The 18,694-nt window shown below is 37.4% G+C and overlaps 1 protein-coding gene across 1 annotated transcript in view; it reads left to right on the top strand.

Moving 5' to 3' along the window:
* Positions 1-18,694, top strand: part of ERICH3 (glutamate rich 3) — a 116,106-nt gene that overhangs the window by 73,515 nt on the left and 23,897 nt on the right. The window contains exon 12 of the mRNA XM_023549646.2: positions 10,905-11,363. Within this exon, the coding sequence (XP_023405414.2) occupies positions 10,905-11,363 (459 nt within the window). The remainder of the gene's footprint in view (positions 1-10,904; positions 11,364-18,694) is intronic.

The following is an 18,694-nucleotide window of genomic DNA, read 5'->3' as shown; positions in this document are numbered from 1 at the left end:
GGTCACAAAATGATGACATTTTGAGTTGTTGTTCATTTTCCTCATTTTTTTACCTCTCAATTTTTTTCTGTATAAAATCAAAAAATTCTGAATTTGTTGAGTTTATAAAGATAGTATAAAATAAGAGTAATTAAATAATCACAATATAAAGTATTTAGTTTATAGTTCTACTCCCCTTAATAAAAAAATTCAAATAAATCAATTGTAAATTTCATATACGTGTGTACAAAGCAATAAAATAAAGAGCAGAAACTATTTAAGGTAGCAGAGGAGATAATTTTACAAAGTACCAGAGATTGGACCATGGCTGTACTTGAACTCAAAATTTAATTCTGGCCTTCCTGACAGCCAAGGTAAAGAGTGAAAAATTAGAATGATGTTAATTATCAATAAATTTGAAAACATTTGTAGTTGAAAGAGCTACTCATGATTAATATTCAGGCACTGAAGTATATTTTTTTTAAAGTCTTAGAACAGGCCTTCTTTATAATTTATCTCAATACCTACATTTTATGTTTCATAGACTAGATATATGTAATATATATACTCCTTTCTCAATTTGAATGTGAATATTGGATTTATGTTTCTATTCCTACATGATGGAGAAATTTTTAAAAATTCATGGAAAAGTGACGTCCGCTGACTCAATAATTTTAAAGAAAATATAAAAATGACTTGAACCTGGAAACAGTTGAAACAATGTTTGCATATAAATATAACTAGTTCAAAACAGAAAATTTTTTATTTCTTCAGTAATGGGGAATTATTACATTACTGATTTCATAAAAATTCAGTACGCTCTTTGGATATCTCTTTGGGGATTATTTTTGTGCTGCATAATCACCTTGCTTTCTTGGGTTAAATGAATCTTTTTTTTCTAAGACAGACTAATTTGTTTTATGTTCAAACAGAGAAGGATGTAGGCAGTACTTGGATCTTCCTTGGAGGGAAAGCTTTAATCATTTAGACCTGTAATTATTGAATAATTGAGAGCGATAAGTAAGCTCTAACATTGAAAACTGCTTACATATAACTAGTTGTAATCCTAAAATTTATAAAGACATCATATAATTGAAAAATGGAATAGTCACATGGTAGGCACTGTTTATTAAGATTCTATTATGTACTAAGTAATTTACATGAATTGTCTCATTTGCCTCAATGTTAAAAAAGCAGGTTCTTATTAATGTCCATTTTATAAATAAGTAAATTTCAAAATTGTGAGATTACACAGCTAGTAAGAGGAGCAGTTAGGATGCAAATATTACCCAGCTTGAAAGCCTGTGTTTTGGAGAAATGATATGAATTTTGATTTTAGAAAATATCCACTTATATAAACTAAACTAAAGCAACCCTCTTCATAAAATGGTTTTGTTTCCTTAAATGCCTTCTTTAGAGGCATTTATCTTGACCTCTTCTCCTTATCCTATTCTCTAGCTTGTTTTTTGTTTTGTTTTGGTTTTTTAAGTTTGTTTTTAAACAGAGGATGTAAAAAATGGACTTTCCCTAATTTTATCCAAATTTACCTTTCTCCTCCCTAGACAATTCCTCCCTAAGCAGTTTGTTGATTATTACCACCAGGAATACGAAGTGTTTATATTAGCAGCATATTATCAAATTATATTTACACTATACAAGTATTATGGGAATCTTTATTATTGGAAGAAAAAAATCTATAGAGATAGCTACATGTCCACAGATAGAGAATATACAGTGTTTCGAATAGATACATAATGGAAGTCATGAGAACATGTAAAGTCTAATTCACAAACATTGGGAAATTTAAGAGCCACAAATTAAATTGGCCAAGCGTTTTATTTCGTTGTTTCCATAAAAATGTTACTAAGCTATCCTTTTAAAGGGCTCTTTTTTTTTTTCTTATAACTTTTATTGTGCTTTAAGTGAAAGTTTACAAATCAAGTCAGTCTCTCACACAAAAACCCATATACACCTTGCTACACACTCCCAATTACTCTCCCCCTAATGAGACAGCTCTCTCCCTCCACTCTCTCTTTTGGTGTCCATTTTGCCAACTTCTAACCCCCTCCACCCTCTCATCTACCCTCCAGGCAGGAGATGCCAACATAGTCTCAAGTGTCCACCTGATCCAAGAAGCTCACTCCTCACCAGCATCCCTCTCCAACCCATTGTCCGGACCAATCCATGTCTGAAGAGTTGGCTTTGGGAATGGTTCCTGTCCTGGGCCAACAGAAGGTCTAGGGGCCATGACCATGAGGGTCCTTCTAGTCTCAGTCAGACCATTAAGTCTGGTCTTTTTATGAGAATTGGGGGTCTGCATCCCACTGCTCTCCTGCTCCCTCAGGGGTTCTCTGTTGTGTTCCCTGTCAGGGCAGTCATCGGTTGTAGTCGGGCACCATCTTCTGTTCTCAAGATGATGTGGTCTCTGGTTTATGTGGCCCTTTCTGTCTCTTGGGCTCATAATCGCCTTGTGTCCATGGTATTCTTCATTCTCCTTTGATCCAGGCAGGTTGAGACCAATTGATGCATTTTAGATGGCTGCTTGCTAGCGTTTAAGACCCCAGATGCCACTCTTCAAGTGGGATGCAGAATGTTTTCTTAATAGATTTTATTATGCCAATTGACTTAGATGTCCCCTGAAACCATGGTCCCCAAACCCCTGCCCCTGCTACAGTGGTCTTCAAAGCATTCAGTTTATTCAGGAAACTTCTTTGCTTTTGGTTTAGTCCAATTGTGCTGACCTCCCTGTATTGTGCGCTGTCTCTCCTTTCACCTAAAGTAGTTCTTATCTACTATCTAGATTAGTGAATGCCCTTCTCCCACCCTCCTTCCCTGCCCCCTCTCGTAACCATGAAAGAATGTTTTCTTCTCAGCTTAAACTATTTCTGAAGTTCTTATAATAGTGGTCTTACACAATATTTGTCCTTTTGTTAAAGGGCTCTTTTTATCCTTGGTACTTACATTAAAACATGGCCTTTATTCTGCAATAAAATCTCATTGCTTATTACTGTTTCTTTCCTACAACTCCAACCTCTCTTATTTTTCATTCCTTTATTTCGATAACCCACTCTTGTGTTATTCAAAAACATGCCTTTTTAGCATGTGGCGTATCAGTGTTAGAGATTTCATCTAGCAAACAAGTAGCATGTATTAAAAAAGAACGACAGGATAGATTCTTTGGAACATTCTGTTGAAAAGCCAGACAGCATTTCATCTTCAAAAGTTTAAGAGGCATATTGTGACCACTGGGTCCCAGACACCAGTACATCCTTTTTATTGACATGATTAAGAATCTTGCTGTTAGTATTTGGATGTGTTTCATTTGAACCTGCCTGTACCTATTCCCAGAGGGCAAACAATTGCCCAGGCTGTCATTCTTGTGATAAGTCTACCCCATTTAAACTGCCAGCTAACAGTTATGTTGCCCCACCTCGATGAATACACTGTGCTGAGCAGCCTGTTAGAGGTAGAGTGCGATGGATGGAAAACTGATTAAGAGAGGACCCTTGTTTAGGAATGATGTCAGAAGACTCGCTATCATTTAAAAAGAGTGACAGCTTCCTTTTCTCTGCATTTGTGTTGGCAACTCAAGGCACTAATTCACTAGTTGAAATATATTGTCATAGATGAATGTTATAAGGTTGAAGGGAAAAGCACCTTGTTGCTGAGAATAAACTTTTATACTTACATGGACAGTTTGGAAAGCAGCATCTGTGAGAAGAGGTAAAGACTAAGCAGCTCCTTATGAGAAAGAGATAGAGCTAGAGCTAGAGAAGTCTGTCTCCAGAATGTGAACAAAAGAAAGCAAAACATGAAGCAATTTTTTTTTTTTCTCCAGTAAGAAGGATGATTATTCCCTTTGTGGTATTTTTCAATCTAAGGGAAGAAGTAGGCTGTATAGACTTTTAAAATCCCAGAGTCACAAGAATATTCTGTTTACTTGACTTACTGATTTCAAGAATCTCACTCTTCATTTCTTGGCCTGATTATGAGCTGTGAAGAGAAGCATATGAGTGGAGGCTTCTCCTTCTGTTCTGAAATTCTCTGTGCTATGAAGCCACACCCTGCTGACTTCAGTGTAACTTCTCTGCTCTCGGACCAGGAACTAATGCCTATAGTTACAAAGGAGATGATTATAGGAATATTATTGGTGACATTCTGGTCAAGGTATGAATGTGTGATTTTTTTTATGATTAGTCAAACTTTAATTTTTCTTAGTGGTAAGAATTCCTCAATCTATAGTCCACTTTTTGATTGTTGAGGTAGGAACTCACAGCTTTCAGGTGAATGGTTAAATGAAGCACCATCCCTTAATTCACATAAAATACCTTTATAGAAGACATTTCTCTACACTTTTAAATCTGTCTTGTATATAGCAAAGGCACTAACTAGACACTCAATAAAATCTTGAAGAATGAAGGGCCAACATCACAATGTGATAATGTGATTTGATTCTCAATATTTTAACTACTCATTTTAATATTTAGGAAATATAATTAAAAGTAAATCTGGAGGAGATTTTAAGCTTGCTTTGTTTTCTTTTCCTTCTGGAATGTCTCCATTTACCTGTAGATATCTATCCACACAAAATAATGCATACGTTTATTTGCAATGATGAATTGAGACATTTTACTTCATGATAATCATTACAAATGTGAGGACGTATGCTCTCTCTTAAGACAAATAGGGTCGCTATGAGTTGGAATCGCAGTCAACAGCAACGGGTTTTTTTTTTTGATCTAAGACAAATAACTAGGTACTGTTCATAGCTTCATAGCTTAAATTTAAGAAATTATGCTTCTGTTAATATTAAGCATACATTCTTACAATTTTTATCAGGTACAAAGCACTTGTCTAATCAGTATTATTGCACATGAAAATATTGACCAAACCACAGTATCTAATATGAACTGGAAACAGATTTTCATGAACTCATGAGTATAATCAATACAAAGTAATTAATACAAGTAACAGTAAACCAAAAAACCTGTTGCCATTAAGCCAATTCTGATTCATAGTGACCCTGTAGGACAGAGAAGAACTGCCCCATTAAAAAAAAAAAAAAATTTTTTTTGTTTCCCAAAGTACCGCTGATGGATTCAAAGTGCTGACCTTTTGATTAGCAGCTGTAGCTCTTAACCACTGAGCCACCAGGGCTCCACAAGTAGGATGTATAAATTCATGTATTATGGCTAACTTGAAGAAAATAGGAACAGAATTTATTCGGAGTTTGCTGTGGACTCTTGGGCCAAGGAATGAGAGAGACATGATAAATACCAGAGTTCAGAAGAATGTTGGGTCCGTTTGGTTGGGACACATGGTATGCCATTGGGGTGAACTAAGATTTTAACTAAATTGACATATTTGAGTTTGTGCACTTGAATTGAGGTGGCTGTATGAGTATGAGCTTCAGGCTAGTAAACTAAAAACAAAGTAGTTAAAATCAGGGCACTAACTGAGGGAAATGGTGAATTTAAACTGTAGTAAAACCATGCACCACGCGAGTGAGTGAGGAAATGATTGGAAACAAAGATCAGGATCTGTAATTGCTTTAAAATAGACGATATGGCTACTAATTTCAATAAGAGCTTGGCACCATTAGGAGAAGCAACAAAGACCTTACCGAACGTGTGCATTTGCTCTGTTATGCTTATGCAAAGGAGAGGCAGTGCCCATCTAGAGTGCGTAATGTAGAATGTAGTCTCTGTGGAGGCAGGGATCTGGCTTGCCTTTCTTGCCATTGCACCTCCAACACCTAGAACATTGCTTGGCACATAGAATGTGTTCGTTATATATCTAATGAATGAGTGAATCTATACAGGGGTAGGAAGGTGAGGACAACTCAGAACCTTAGCTGTGGGATAGGAGAGCAGCGTTCCTCATGAATTTGCTGAACTGGTGTTGATTGTGGAAGTACATGTGGTTGGCTCTTGGTTAGGTGTATATCAAGTGGGAATGACTGATTTTTTTTAAGATGCTACCGTTATTATTCAAATCCTTCTATTGCTTCCCAGACCACATGACTAAAAGCTAAAATTGACTAGGCAAGCAGTGTAAACAGTGGGGATTACTGCCTCATAGCTCTAGTGAAAAATATATGTCATTTTTGTGATTACTCACACAGTATTTAGTAAATACTAGGTGGTATAGAGGTTAAAAGCCATGGCTGCTAACCAAAAGGTTGGCAGTTGGAATTTACCAGGCCCTTCTTGGAAACCGTATGGGGCAGTTCTACTATATCCTATAGGGTCACTATGAGTCGGAATCGACTCGATGGCAGTGGGTTTTCTATTAAGTTACTTGGAGCCCTGGTAGCACAATGGTTAAGTGCTCAGTTACTAACGCAGAGATTGGTGGTTCGAACCCAGAGAGCAAGCTCCTCAGGAGAAAGACCTGGTGATCTGCTCCCATAGTGGTTACAGCCTAGAAAACCCTACCTGTAGTTCTACTCTGTCACATGAGGTCGCTATGAGTCATAAATCCACTCTACAGCACACAACAATATTAAGTAACTGAGTGACAAATGTATTTTCATATACATAGTATCACAGTCAGTGTTGGAAATAATTTAAGGAAGGTTTTGATTGTAAAAATCTTTTGCTTTGTATTCATATTGAGTGTTTTAGGGTGTTTCCAATGGACTCTGCAGGCTCTAAAGTGAAGGACAAAATGAAGAGTGACCACTGGAGACTGAAAGAGAGGATAGCCTATGAAGCCCATGAGTTCTGAGTTTTTGGAGACAGCTATTTTCCATTTGTCATCCTTGGTGGTAACTGGAAAATCAGCTAAGAGAAGCACTGGTGGTTCAATGACAGCGGGTATATTTTGTTTGAAGGCCTTCAGTGGGTAGAGGGGTGTTTTGATTTTACTAGTATGCATGATAAAAGAAATATTTTATAAAACTTGCTACTTTATAGCTAGTGGACACTAAGTTTTATTTAAACTTTCTGGACCTCATTTTTTGGATGTAGAAAAAGAAGATAATAACCATCTCATGGGATTAAATGAGATGTTTATAAAGTGCTTAACTCATTGTTTGGTATACCAAAAACAATAGGTACATAATCATGATCAGGTTTTATCTTTTTCCTCACTAAATGGTAGCTGTAATTACTACTCTTAATGAACTGTGCAGAAGAGTTGGAGGACTCATAGAAAGGAATTTAGCAAAATATACCACAAGTATGATGTCATAGAAGGAAAAAGACTGATTTGACTAGGCTAATTTTTTTTTCTCATGTGATTTCTACAATGACATACGGAGAGCAGGTAAAATTATCCACATTTTACAGTCAAAGATACAGAAGCTTAAGTGTTATTGCTACTTGCCGTCCAGTCATCTGACTCACAGAGACCCCATGTGTACAGAGTAGAACTGCTCCATAGGGTTTTCCAGGATATGACCTTTCAGAAGCAGATTGCCAGGCCTGTCTTCTGAGGTGCCTCTGGGTAGGTTTGAACCACCTATCTTTTGGTTAATAGTCCAGCACTTAACCATATGCCCACCCAGGGACTCAAGAGAAATTAGGTAGCATAACCAAAGTCAGGGCTAATAAGTAGCTGAGTCATGATTTGAACACCTAGACTTGTCTTACATGAAAGTATATTTTATTCCCTCAATCTCATGTTGTTTGAGATAAAATTTTACTACTGGTGATGCAAAGATGGAATAGCTGTCAGTGACATGAAAAGGGGAAACAATGAAGAATTTAAAGAGAGAAAAGTCAGAGATCCTGCTTAGAACATGAAACCGTGACGCCAAACTTGCTGGCTTTGGCCAGGGCCTCAAGCAACCAGTGCAGATCATTTCTTCACCTTAAAGACCAATAGCAGAGTCTTCCAGTGCCTGTTCCAGAAGGAAACACAGGAAGGATGAAATACTGGAGGGCCAGATGTAATGGGGCAAGGGTAGGAGTTTTTACCAACATGTTGCCAAGGTAATTTCCCCTCCATGATAATATATATATATATATATATATATATATATATATATATATATATTCGTTGAAAGTTTCTTTATATGAGTTTCCTATATATATATATATTCATTGAAAGTTTCTTTATATGAGTTTCCTATATATATATATATATATATATATATATATATATATATATAAACTTGCTTTATTCCTAAGAGAATAAATAAAATTAGTTTTGAAATTTCCATTCCATGGCCCTAAAACTGGAACTTTTTTTTTTCTTCTTCTTTCTTTTTTTGGTAGACAGCCTTGCCCCCTGTCTGTATGAAAATGAGAGCAAGAAATGAAAGCGAAACTAAATTATACACTGAGGTTAGAGAGAAATTTGAAAACCGAAGTGAGTTTATATAGGAGGCCAAGTACCCTCAGCATTTTGGAGCTATCCATTCCCCTAATCTTGCCTCTCTGAAGGAAATTGAAACAGTATGTTTCAGCCTTTTGGAATAAAACAATTAATGTTGTTGTTGTTGTTAGGGGCCCTCGGGTCACTTCCGACTCACACTACTTACACAACAGAACAAGACACTGCCTGCCGGTCCTGCGCCATCCTCACAATCATTGCTATGCTTGAGCCCTTCCTTGCAGCCACGGTGTCACTCCATCTCCTTGAGGGTCTTCCTCTCTTTCGCAGATCCTCTACCAAGAAAAAGAAAGGAAAAAAAAAAAAAAGAATAAAAGCTACTAAAGAAAGATTGAGGCACACTTTTTTATTTTTAAGTATGTGACCAACTCCCAAAGCCAAAGTAGGAGTCATCATGTCAATATTCAGATAGTAGATAATGAAAACGAATATTTTTGGAAGCTCAGGAACAAGTATAACATTGTGACCTAGCTAATTGTTCAAATAATGAACGGCGTTGATTCAATCGATAACAAGTTGTTTTTCTTTTTTTAAAAAAGCAAATTGTTAAGACTAAAGGGAGAGAGAGATCAGAATGGCCAAGGTTTCTGAACAGGTGTAAATAAGCTGGAGAACAACTGTCCTTGATCTGCTGTGTTCCCTACAGAGAGACAGCATATCCAGATTTCATAAAAAGGAGACAAGGAAAGAGTGGCTAAAGTACGTGATTCCTTTGAGATATAACGGTTATCTGGTGCTTGTCAAGGTAGTTGGGAGAGAAGAACAAATGGAATTGTACCTAAGGGGTTCTGTTGCCTAAAGGCTTTTTAGAGTTTGTTTTTGACTGCTGTGTAGCATCTTTCAAATCTTTGTGGAAACTCTGATATGTCTCTGAGACTCCCCTTAAAAAGCTGAGACATGTCCTGGAGAGCCAGTGGGGCTGGAGGGACGAAGAGAAGAGGATAAGGGGAAAGATAGGCACTTCTTCCCTTAAAGTCTGTGTCAGCTACTACAGCCATCCGTGCAGCTGCCAAGCAAAAATAAAAAGAATAGTAAAAAGACAAAGTAGCACCCAGAGAAGGGAAAGCAACAAAGCTAGGCAGCATTTAAGTGTAGCATATTTCATTTGAAAACGTCTTCTATAAAAAGCAATGGTAGATATTGGCGGTAATTGTACACATGATTGATGTCACTGAATTGTACACGTGAAAGATGTTGAATTGGCAAATGTTGTGTTACATATATTTTTACAAAAAAATTTTAAAAAGCAGTTATAAACAAACCTATTGACTACAAAAGGAAATTTGTATTTATCTGGCATGCAGCAGCGTATGTAGTGACATCTATGCTGTGTGTCTTCCATAAAGAGATTCAGTGTGTATGCTACTTTCTTGGAGAATTTTTAAGTATTTGGGTAGCACGTTAACTATTTTTGGTTACTGGAAGTTTCTAGACTGCCTATCTGTAGCACACATGAGGGTTCTTCTGCCTAGGTCTCCTAGAAGCCCTTTTACTGATTATGTATGTAAAACTCCATCCCTGCTTCCAAGGACAGTCCTTGGTGACTGGAGTTGCTTTGTCCTCAGGCACAAAGAACCTGGAAGTGCCTCGGAGCCTGTGTCCCCTAAGGTGGACTGTAGACACTCTCTGAGTGCTGTAAAAGTATAAAAGCCCAGCATCTTTCCTCAAGGGAGAACAAGCTCCAATGTAATTTACATTTCACAGATCCCTGTGGGATCAGGCTGAGGCTGGGATGTTGTTTGAAATAGCACCCTTGATTGACTTCTTCCCCTTCACTGCTCTGCTTCCCCTACTCCCTTAAGAGATTCTCCTGGAGCACTTCTTTAATAAACCCCCCTGCGCCTGAATCCTCATCTCATCATCTTTTTTCTGAGGAACACAACCTAAGGCAACATCTCCTTCTACACACACCTGATTGGTCTGAGAACCATCTCGAGCATCACCTTGAAACATTCATTGTATGTAAACCCAATACTGTCAAGTCGATTCCGACTCGTAGTGACCCTATAGTTCAGAGTAGAACTTCCCCATAGGGTTCCCAAGGATTGATTAGTGAATTTGAACCACCGACCACTTGGTTAGCAGCTAATGTTAACCACTGTGCAACCAGGGTAGGTACTATGAAAATGGGTATATCTTCTTACCACACACAGCTACCAGAGTATATTAGGATGCTGGGGTGTTTTGGTAGATAAAAATTTAAATTTCATGCACAGAAAATACCATGGCTATACAAAAGAATAATCAAATAAATGTTTTTGCCAGCCAAACAAAGGATTGACCAATGTTTTCTATAACAAAGTACATATTTATAAAGATTTTCTAATAAAATGATTTTCAAAGCAAAACAATAGGATTGGTTTTCAGTTAAATGCAATTTCTGATTAAAAAGTTTTATAGACTCATGGATTCATAGTTTGCTTTTTTAATCATGACTTTTATGTACAGTATATGGGAGTAAGGTATCAAATCTAATAAAATGTATTAATTTATTTTTTATATTATCAACTGCTAATACAGTTACTACAATTAAACCAACTGCTTTATGGAAATACAATGATGTCATCATTTAAATTTTTTTATAGATAGAAAAACTGCTTCATCAGCCTCATCCAGAAGTCACCGAAATTCTAGTTGCAGTGAAGACGAATCTTCAGTGGAGGACAGGGATGCCCACAATGAAAACAGTCCAGAAGAAGGTGCCAGAAGCTCATCTTCTCAGGAGATGAATGAAAATGATGAGCCAGGAAAATCCCATCTTCCAACTGGTGAATCCCTAGAAATTGAAACTGAAGACCAAAAACTAAAAAAAGCAAATGTGGAGATCAAGCCAGTGTTAATAGAGGAAAGCTCTGAGAATGTTAAAGAAGAAATGGAGAAAGGGGCCCAAGTGATTGCAGAGGGCATATCTGCCATGTCCAGGGATCATCTTTCCAAGGAAGAAAAGGAAAAGCATAAGAGTAAGCTTTGGGAAGGAAGCATTGCTAAGGCAAAGGATGAAAAGGCAGGTGCCCCTGGGGTAGATAAAGAAGGTGGTAAGTATGGCCATTGAGTTGAGCCACCGTTGTCCTTGCGCATGGAAGTTGATTTGCTCATTGCATTCTGCCAACGCTTGGGGTGTACAATTGTGATAATGCCGGAGACATTAAATTCTTTTCCTGTTTCTCTCTTTGTTACATAATCATAAATGTATTTTCTGCTTGCTGTTTTCCTTCTATTGCATTTTGAAAATTACTTGATAATGCTTATGTAGCCTGTTTCATATTTTCTGTAAATTTTTTCTATAGTAATTCTATCTCAAGAATCAAATAAAACACAATGTATGTCTGAAGGCAAGGATATGTGTGGCTTTTTAGAGGTTATTTAATACTAGCAATGCCACTTGTTCTTAACTATATATGCATTTACATATACATAACTGACATTGATCAGCTGCTTGCTACATACCAGGCACTATCCTAAATGCTTACATGTATTAACTCATTTAATCCTGACAACAGTCCAGTCTTCCCAAAATTAGGTTCTGTTATTGTCATCTCTTTTTTGCTGATGAAGAAATTGTGGCTTGGAGAGGTTAAATAAATTTCCAAGGATTATATAGCTAATACGGGGCAGTCCCACGATTTGAATACAGGCCAAATAGAACCAAAATTCCTAAAGATTTCCTATTTTATTTGTGCAATTTAGATCAAAATACGAAAATTTAATAAAAATTCCAAACTTTGAATACAGGCCAAATAGAACCAAAATTCCTAAAGATTTCCTATTTTATCTGTGCAATTTAGATCAAAATACGAAAATTTAATAAAAATTCCAAACTTCCTTTTGAGTTTCTCTCTGAAACTGATTACTTCTCGATCCGTGGGTTTCCTGGTAATGTAGGTGGCTCCATTTGACATGGGGAAGAATGAGGGGTGTCAGAAAAATCAGTCCCCAGTACCTTGGACAAATGGAAGGTCTTATACTTTTCTCAACTTTAGGAGGACAGTTAAGGGACTGAGTTGTGTCCTGTGGACAGAGCAATTGGATTGTGCCTGCCAGATACCTGGATCTCACATAGACACCCTGTGCTCTGTACTGGGTACCATAGCCTTTTCCTGCTCTCTCTCATCGTCTCCTCCTGCCAGCATGGTGGGCATTCTTCCTATTTCCAAGATATAATTTTGTTTTCACATTTTAATATTTCTAAAATCCAGCTGTGTTTTAAAATTTATGAATATGTTCAGTGTCTATAATGTTTCTTTTAAAAACTCAGTGCTGTTGAGTTGATTTCAACTCATAACGACTCTGTAGGACAGAGTAAAACTGCCCCCGTAGGTTTCAAAGGTTGTAAATCTTCAAGAAAGCAGGCTGCCACAGCTCTCTCCCATGGAGCAGCTGGTGGGTTCAAACCACCAAGCTTTTGGTTAGCAACAAAGTACTTAACTGTATGACCAGGCCTCCTCAATGTTTCTTTTAGGTCCTTAAAATCTGTTACTAAACCACCGGAACCTGCCTCTAAGAATGGAGGATATTGAATAACTATCTTTTAATTCAAGTATTATTAACTTCCTTCCATGTGAAAGGCAGCATGGTTGATAAGAAATGTGTAACGGGGTGTTTCTCTCATGAAATGTTAGGAAGAAGGGCTGGCACATACATGACTGGACAGAGACCAGTAGTGATAAGTACAATCAGAGAAAATATGAAAGCTATGGGGCTTCAAAGGAAGAGAAGTCTTATTTGGTTAAGGACATCTTGAAAGGTTTCATGCAGGAAGTGTTCAAGGAAGACTTTAAAACTTAGGTAAGACTTTGAAGGTGAGATGCAGGAAGATAAATGCATTCCTGAGAGTGGGGTATAACAAGGGACATGACCTTGGCATAAGTTATTGAAAATAATTCTAGAATGAAGATTAGCAAACTATGTCCCATGGACCAAATTCAGCCTACTATCTGTTTTTGTACGTCTTGCGAACTACAGTTTTTACATTTTTAAATAGTTGAAAAAATCAAAGGAAGAATATTTCATGAAGTGGAGATTTTATAAAATTCAAATTTCAGTGTCTATAAATAAAGTTTTATTGGAACACAGCCCTGCCCATTTGTTTACGAATCATCAATGGCTACTTTTGCATTAGAATGACAGTGTTCAGTTGTTACAACACAGATCCCAAGGCCCAAAAATCCTAAGTATTTACTATCTGACTCTTTACGGAAAAAGTTTGCCCACATCTGCCCTAGAATTATAACACAAAGACTCCCAATATTTTCAAAAGGAGTTTCGTCATATATGTGTCAAAATCTTGCTAAAGTATTTTTGAAGCCCTTGTTGTTGTTGTTGTTAGGCGCTGTTGAGTCGGTTCCGACTCATAGAGACCGTATGCACAACAGAATGAAACACTGACCAGTCCTGAGCCACCCTTACAATCATTATTATGCTTGAGCTCCTTGTTGCAGCCTCTGCGTCAACCCACCTCGTTGAGGGTCTTCCTCTTTTCCGCTTGACCCTGTACTCTGCCAAGCATGATGTCCTTCTCCAGGAACTGATCCCTCCTGACAACATGTCCAAACTATGTGAGACGCAGTCTCGCCATCCTTGCCTCTAAGGAGCGTTCTGGCTGTAATTCTTCCAAGACAGATTTGTTCGTTCTTTTGGCCGTCCATGGTATATCAATATTCTTTGCCAACACGACAACTCAAAGGCATCAATTCTTCTTCGGTCTTCCATATTTACTGCCCAGCTTTCACATGCATATGTTGCGATTGAAAACACCATGGCTTGGGTCAGGCGCACCTTAGTCTTCAAGGTGACATCTTTGGTCTTCAACACTTTAAAGAGGTCCTTTGCAGCAGATTTACCCAATGCAATGAGTCTTTTGATTTCTTGACTGCTGCTTCCATGGCTGTTGATTGTGGATCCAAGTAAAATGAGATATTTGACGACTTCAGTCCTTTCTCCGTTTATCATGATGTTGCTCACGGGTCCAGTTGTGAGGATTTTTGTTTTCTTTATGTTGAGGTGCAATCCATACTGAAGGCTGTGGTCTTTGATCTTCATTAGTAAGTGCTTCAAGTCCTCTTCACTTTCAGCAAGCAAGGTTGTGTCATCTGCATAACGCAGGTTGTTAATCAGTCTTCCTTCAATCCTGATGCCCCATTCTTCTTCATATAGTCCAGCTTCTCATATTATTTGCTCAGCATACAGATTGAATGGGTACAGTGAAGGAATACAACCCTGACACACACCTTTCCTGACTTCAAACCAATCGATATCCCCTCGTTCTGTCCGAACAACTGCCTCTTGATCTATGTAAAAGTTCCTCATGAGCACAATTAAGTGTTCTGGAATTCCCATTCTTCGCAATGTTATCCATAGTTTGTTATGATCCACACAGTCAAATGCCTTTGCATAGTCAGTAAAACACACATAAACATCCTTCTGGTATTCTCTGTTTTCTTCCAGGATCCATCTGACATCAGCAATGATATCCCTGGTTCCACGTCCTCTTCTGAAACCAGCTTGAATTTCTGGCAGTTCCTTGTTGATGCACTGCTGCAGCCGTTTTTGAGTGATCTCCCGCAAAATTTTGCTTGAATGTGACATTAATGATATTGTTCTATAATTTCCACATTTGGTTGGGATCGCCTTTCTTGGGAATAGGCATAAATATGGGTCTCTTCCAGTCAGTTGGCCAGGAAGCTGTCTTCCATATTCCTTGGCATAGATGAGTGAGCACCTCCAGTGCTGCATCCGTTTGTTGAAACATCTCAATTGATATTCCAATAATTCCTGGAACCTTGTTTTTTTCACCAATGCCTTCAGAGCAGCTTGGACTTCTTCCTCCAGTACCATCGGTTCCTGATCATATGCCACCTCTTGAAATGGTTGAACATTGACTAATTCTTTTTGGTATAATGACTCTGTGCATTCCTTCCATCTCCTTTTGATGCTTCCTGAGTCATTTAATGTTTTCCGCATAAACTCCTTCACTATTGCAACTCGAGACTTGAATTTTTTCTTCAGTTCTTTCAGCTTGAGAAATGCCGAATGTGCTCTTCCCTTTTGGTTTTCCATCTCCAGCTCTTTGCCCACTAACCATAAGACCCACTGCCTTTGCTACAGCTGCTAACCAAAGGGTTGGCAGTTCGAATCCACCAGGCGCTCCTTGGAAAATCTATGGGGCAGTTCTTCTCTGTCCTATAGGGTCGCTATGAGTTGGAATCGACTCGACGGCACTAGGGTGATGGAATTGTTTTGAGACCCGTTGAGTGTAATTGATGTTTTTAAAGTCCTTTTAAAACTTTTGGGTATGCGGCAATTTTTCAGCCTATACATATTTTCGGAGAATGTCATCCAAATAAATCTACATACTTTTCAGATCATACAACATTTGGGGAATGACTAAATCTAGGGAAGTAGTATTTCCGTGTTGTTTCTTTATAATACTACATCTTTATACCTTTGTCTTCTCTTAAGAGTGATCAAGTTGTTCCTGCAGCACAGTCCTCACCTACAAACTGTGAGAAGAGAGAAAACTTGCTACCATTTGTGGGATTGAATAATCTTGGCAATACTTGTTATCTTAATAGTATACTTCAGGTAAATTGACAACTTTTCTATATGATAAAACTTTAGTAGGCATAGGCTTTTAGTAGAATAATCTAACATTTAATGTTTCTGAGACTTTCAGATTATTAGAGGATTTTAAGGAGCCCTGGTGGTTAAGTGCTCAGTTCTTTACTTTGGCTTCTTGAGCCACACTTTGAAATCTTCTGTTCAGTTCTTTTACTTCATCAATTCTTCCTTTTGCTTTAGCTGCTCAAAGCTCAAGAGCAAGTTTCAGAGTCTCCTCTGACATCCGTCTTGGTCTTTTCTTTCTTTCCTGTCTTTTCAGTGACCTCTTGCTTTCTTCATGTATGATGTCCTTGATGTCATTCCACAACTCGTGTGGTCTTCGGTCACTAATGTTCAATGTGTCAAATCTATTCTTCAGATGGTCTGTAAATTCAGGTGGAATACACTCAAGGTCATATTTTTGCTCTTGTGGACTTGCTCTGATTTTTTTCAGTTTTAGCTTGAACTTGCATAAGAGCAATTGATGGCCTGATCCATCGTCGGCCCCTGGCCTTGTTCTGACTGATGATATTGAGCTTTTCCGTTGTCTCTTTTCACAGATGTAGTCAATTTGATTTCTGTGTGTTCCCTTTGGTGAGGTCCATGTGTATAGTTGCCATTTATGATGGTAAAAGAAGGTATTTGCAATGAAGAAGTCTTTGTTTTTGCAAAATTCTATCATTTGATCTCCGGCATTGATTCTATCACCAAGGCCATATTTTCCAGCTACTGATCCTTCTTTGTTTCCAACTTTCACATTCCAATCAACAGTGATTACCAATGCATCTCGATTGCATGTTCCATCAATTTCAGACTGCAGAAGCTGATAAAAATTATCTATTTCTTCATCTTTGGCCCTAGTGGTTGGTGAGTAAATTTGAATAATAGTCGTATTAACTGGTCTTCCTTGTAGGCGTATGGATATTATCCTATCACTGACAGGGTTGTACTTCAGGATAGATCTTGAAATGTTCTTCTTGACGATGAATGCGACACCATTCCTCTTCAAGATGTCATTCCCGGCATAGTAGACTATATGATTGTCCGATCAAAATGGCTAATACCAGTCCATTTCAGCTCACTAATGCCTAGGATATCGATGTTTATGCATTCTATTTCTTTTTTGATGATTTCCAATTTTCCTAGATTCATACTTCGTACATTCCAGGTTCCGATTATTAATGGATGTTTGTAGCTGTTTCTTCTCATTATGAGTCGTGCGACATCAGCAAATGAAGGTCCTGAAAGCTTGACTCCATTCACATCATTAAGGTTGACTCTACTTTGAGGAGGCAGCTCTTCCTCAGTCATCTTTTGAGTGCCTTTCAACCTGGAGGGCTCATCTTCCAGCACTATATCAGACAATGTTCCATGGCTATTCATAAGGTTTTCACTGGCTAATGCTTTTCAAAATTAGGCTGCCGGGTCCTTCTTCCAAGTCTGTCTTAGTCTGGAAGCTCAGCTGAAACCTGTCCTCCATGGGTGACCCTGCTGGTATCTGAATACTGGTGGCATAGCTTCCAGCATCACAGCAACACACAAGCCCCCACTGTACGACAAACTGACAAACACATGGGGGTTGAAACCCTTGTATACAAGAATTCAAATCTTTGATCGTGAATTTCATTGTTAAATTCTTCGTATATGTGCAATATAGAAAATTTGTACAATTTGGCAAGCTGCTCCTCAAATAAGGTAGAGATGTTAAATATTAGTTGTGACATTGACATGATTTTTTTTTTTCTATTTCCACATCAGAAATCTAGATTGTTTGCCTGGGTTTATGTAAGTAAACATCTCTTTACTTACGTAAAATAGGGAGCCTGTAATGTAGGCTGTAACTAGGTGATGGCAGAATAGCAGAGATGCCAGACTGTGATCATGTCACCTAGACGAGAGTAGTTTTGTTCGTTTGTCTTGTTTTTATTTGTTTGTTTTGGATTTGTGAAGCCCAAACTGTACTGCTTTATTATTTTTCTCAAGTACCCTGGGAATCCTGTGTTCTTCACTTTACAGCATCTATAGTCTTATAGTTTTAAAACATTTTGTTATCCTTTTATTAAGGTGCATTTCACACTAGATGGCTACGTTTGTGACCTTTTATCTTTGTAAAACTCTAATATATGTACCAACTCCCTTTATTAATGTTTATTTTTCATTATTAGCTTATTGTTTACATATGAAATAACATTAAAAATAGAAAAACATATTTTTGAAAAATTGTGTTTATCACACACAAAATATCACTTTCAACATTTGGTCAGGCTTTTTATTTCTAAACTTAAGAGTTTACAAAGTATATTATCATAGTTCTGTAAAATGTTGTATTCTACTTTTTATTCTTAACTTTGTAAATAGTTTACATATTATTATGTAGTTTTTATAGACATGTTTAAAGCATATTTATTATTCCACCCTGTGCTTTTCTCATGATTTAGCCATTTCCCTATTGTCGAATATTTTTATTTTTCCTATTTTCACTAATTATCAGTAATATTTTAGTGAATATTTTATTACCTAAGGTAATAGCAAATTTATAATTATTTTCTTCAGATAGGTTTCCAGGTGTATAATTTCTGGATCAAAGGTTATAGACATTTTAAGGTTTTTGATAAACTTTTTTTCTTACAAAAGTTTGGTTAAGAAGTTCAAATATTACAGAGTAGATAAAAACAAAGTGAAGAGCTAGCATCCTCCTCATCCAACCTCTTCTCTTTTTTCTCTAGAGATAATTGTGCAAAACAGTTTTTGTGTGTGTATGTGCATAATTCCAGAAATT

Source organism: Loxodonta africana, chromosome 3 (assembly GCF_030014295.1).
Source record: "Loxodonta africana isolate mLoxAfr1 chromosome 3, mLoxAfr1.hap2, whole genome shotgun sequence".
Classification (NCBI taxonomy): Eukaryota; Metazoa; Chordata; class Mammalia; order Proboscidea; family Elephantidae; genus Loxodonta; species Loxodonta africana.
Note: the sequence above shows the minus strand (reverse complement) of the source record. Positions and strands in the feature narration are given on the sequence as shown.